We start from the raw sequence: 2,044 nt of genomic DNA on the forward strand, positions 1-2,044 counted from the left end.
TTAGGATTTTTTTTTGTTGTTGTTTGTTTTGTTGCCTAAATGTCTAAGTTTGTTTGGATCTCCCGCTGTATCTTTGGTTACAGCGACCTTTCGGCTTGGGCCTTTTCACTCCTTTTATCTCCCTCTGCTTATTTCCGATTTTGTGTTTCTTTTGGACTTAATCCATCTATCACAAATTGTAATTTCCCTGTACTTTAATGAAGTTTACTTTCTGAGAAAGAAAAAAGATACAATCTTTACATGCGTATGCGTGTGAAGGAGATTAAATGCACTTAATTAATAAAAAGGGAGCAGGATAGTGTCAATGGAATGGAACTTAGAAGTCTAAAAGGTGCACACAGCATTTACTAGGGTTTACCAATACCCAACGGCCATTACTTCCCCTTGAGCCCCCAAACCTCCCACTTTTCCCACTCCACTTCCCCCTCCACTACCTGCTCCCTCTGCTTTCCCACAAAGCAGATACCCCAAAAGCACTTAAAAAAACAGCAAAAAAACAGAGAGCAGAATGTCCAACAAGTCACCAATCTTTCCGATGCCACAAACCCAACACTTCAGCGACTATGGCTTCGACCCCCAAATCGACTACTTTCAGGTCCCATTTCTTCCTTCTCTCCCATCTCTCTCTCTCCTCTCTCACTCTGCAACAAATTTTAATCTGACCCATTTCTTTTCATGTAAAAAAAATGAAGGTTCTGGAGGACGCAAGGAGGCACAAGCGGGAGACGACGAGATCCATAGACTCCGTACACTTCAAGCTCCAAAAACCCATCTCAAAAGACGACCCCAAAAAACCCCACCACAAGAAAACCAAGAAGAAGCGCTGGTGGAAAAGCGCTCTGCTTTTCTTCAAATGGAACAAGCTGACAACCCACCACTACCACCGTGGCCCCGCCGGTGATGAAGATGTTCATCAGGCCAGGGCCAAAGCCTTCCGGGCTTCGATTTCTGGGCCGGTTTACATCACTGAGAGCAGAAGTGGGTCGAGCACGCCTTACCGGAGTACTAGCAGGCCGTCGTCGGGACCGCTCGCCGGAACAATGTCTCCGGCGAGTAAAGATGAGATGGGCATCCCTTACCTGAGCCTGAGGGAGCTTAACATGGAGCAGCAGCAACAGAGGAGCTCTACATCTGCCATGCCTATATATTTGGTTACTTAATTAGTAATTTGGGGTGTTTAAATTTTAATTATATTGTTGATCTTTTGGAGAGCCATATATATTTTAGTAATTGGTCTTCTTTTGATTAATTAAGTGGGATGCCAAATGGGGTTGGATTTGTTTGTCCCTTTTTTTGGTTTTGCAAACTGCAAAAGCGTTTGATCCTTTGGAGGAAAGTTAGGTCCTCCTTTTGGTGTTTGTTGTTGCTCACTTTTATTAAGTTGTGAAACTAATGAACCCCGCTTTGACTGAGCGATCACTTTCCACTTTCCCATCTTTCGTTATCATGCCTATTAACTGTTAATCACTTTGTAATGGAAAAAGCTGTTTGTTAGTTGTATTGGAAAAAACTGTGTTAGTTTAGTTAGTTCTACCGAAAAAGCGAAAGCTAGCAACATTTTTATGTGGACTAATTCTTTATGTACCCATGGCACCGGTCGATATATAACGTGTAATAATACAAGTGGATGAACATTAAATAAGACATTATTTCTTCACTTATTATCACTAAACTTAAGACTTTATTAGAATTTTTAAAACGTATCAATTTGCCATTCAATTTGTTAATTTTTCGTTAAATGAGGCCACTTTCTATACACATAGAATGCATTGCTAAAAAATTCGACAGATTTTATTAGACTTCAAGGTTTGGAACTAAATTGAAAGTCGATAGGGCAAATCGAATTGTCATTGAGGAATAATGCTAAGCATTTCCCATAATTTTTATCTAACAACAATTAAAAGAATAAAGAATGAGTATGTTAATTATAATTTCTTTGGTTCAACTCCATTAGGGTCCCTCTCAACCGATTCAATCTTCTTATTTGTCACCCAACTCCTCCAATTTTCCCATCATACCTCCAATCATGTTACCTATCGTGTGA

At 40.2% G+C, this 2,044-nt stretch overlaps 1 protein-coding gene across 1 annotated transcript; it reads left to right on the forward strand.

The window, feature by feature from the left end:
- The first annotated feature begins 159 nt into the window (after positions 1-159).
- LOC114822196 (uncharacterized) lies at positions 160-1,412 on the forward strand. The gene is made up of 2 exons (XM_029096428.2): positions 160-595; positions 693-1,412. The coding sequence occupies exons 1-2, from the start codon at positions 509-511 to the stop codon at positions 1,158-1,160; spliced, it is 555 nt and encodes a 184-aa protein (XP_028952261.1). The 5' UTR covers positions 160-508; the 3' UTR covers positions 1,161-1,412.
- The last annotated feature ends 632 nt before the right edge of the window (positions 1,413-2,044 follow it).

This window comes from Malus domestica, chromosome 16 (genome assembly GCF_042453785.1).
Source record: "Malus domestica chromosome 16, GDT2T_hap1".
Taxonomy (NCBI): Eukaryota; Viridiplantae; Streptophyta; class Magnoliopsida; order Rosales; family Rosaceae; genus Malus; species Malus domestica.

Bases quoted from the DNA above. Each gene is read 5' to 3' on its own strand.
- LOC114822196 (XM_029096428.2), top strand. From the start codon at position 509: ATGTCCAACAAGTCACCAATCTTTCCGATGCCACAAACCCAACACTTC. The intron at 596-692 runs GTCCCATTTCTT...AAAAAAATGAAG, and splicing joins CCCAAATCGACTACTTTCAG to GTTCTGGAGGACGCAAGGAG.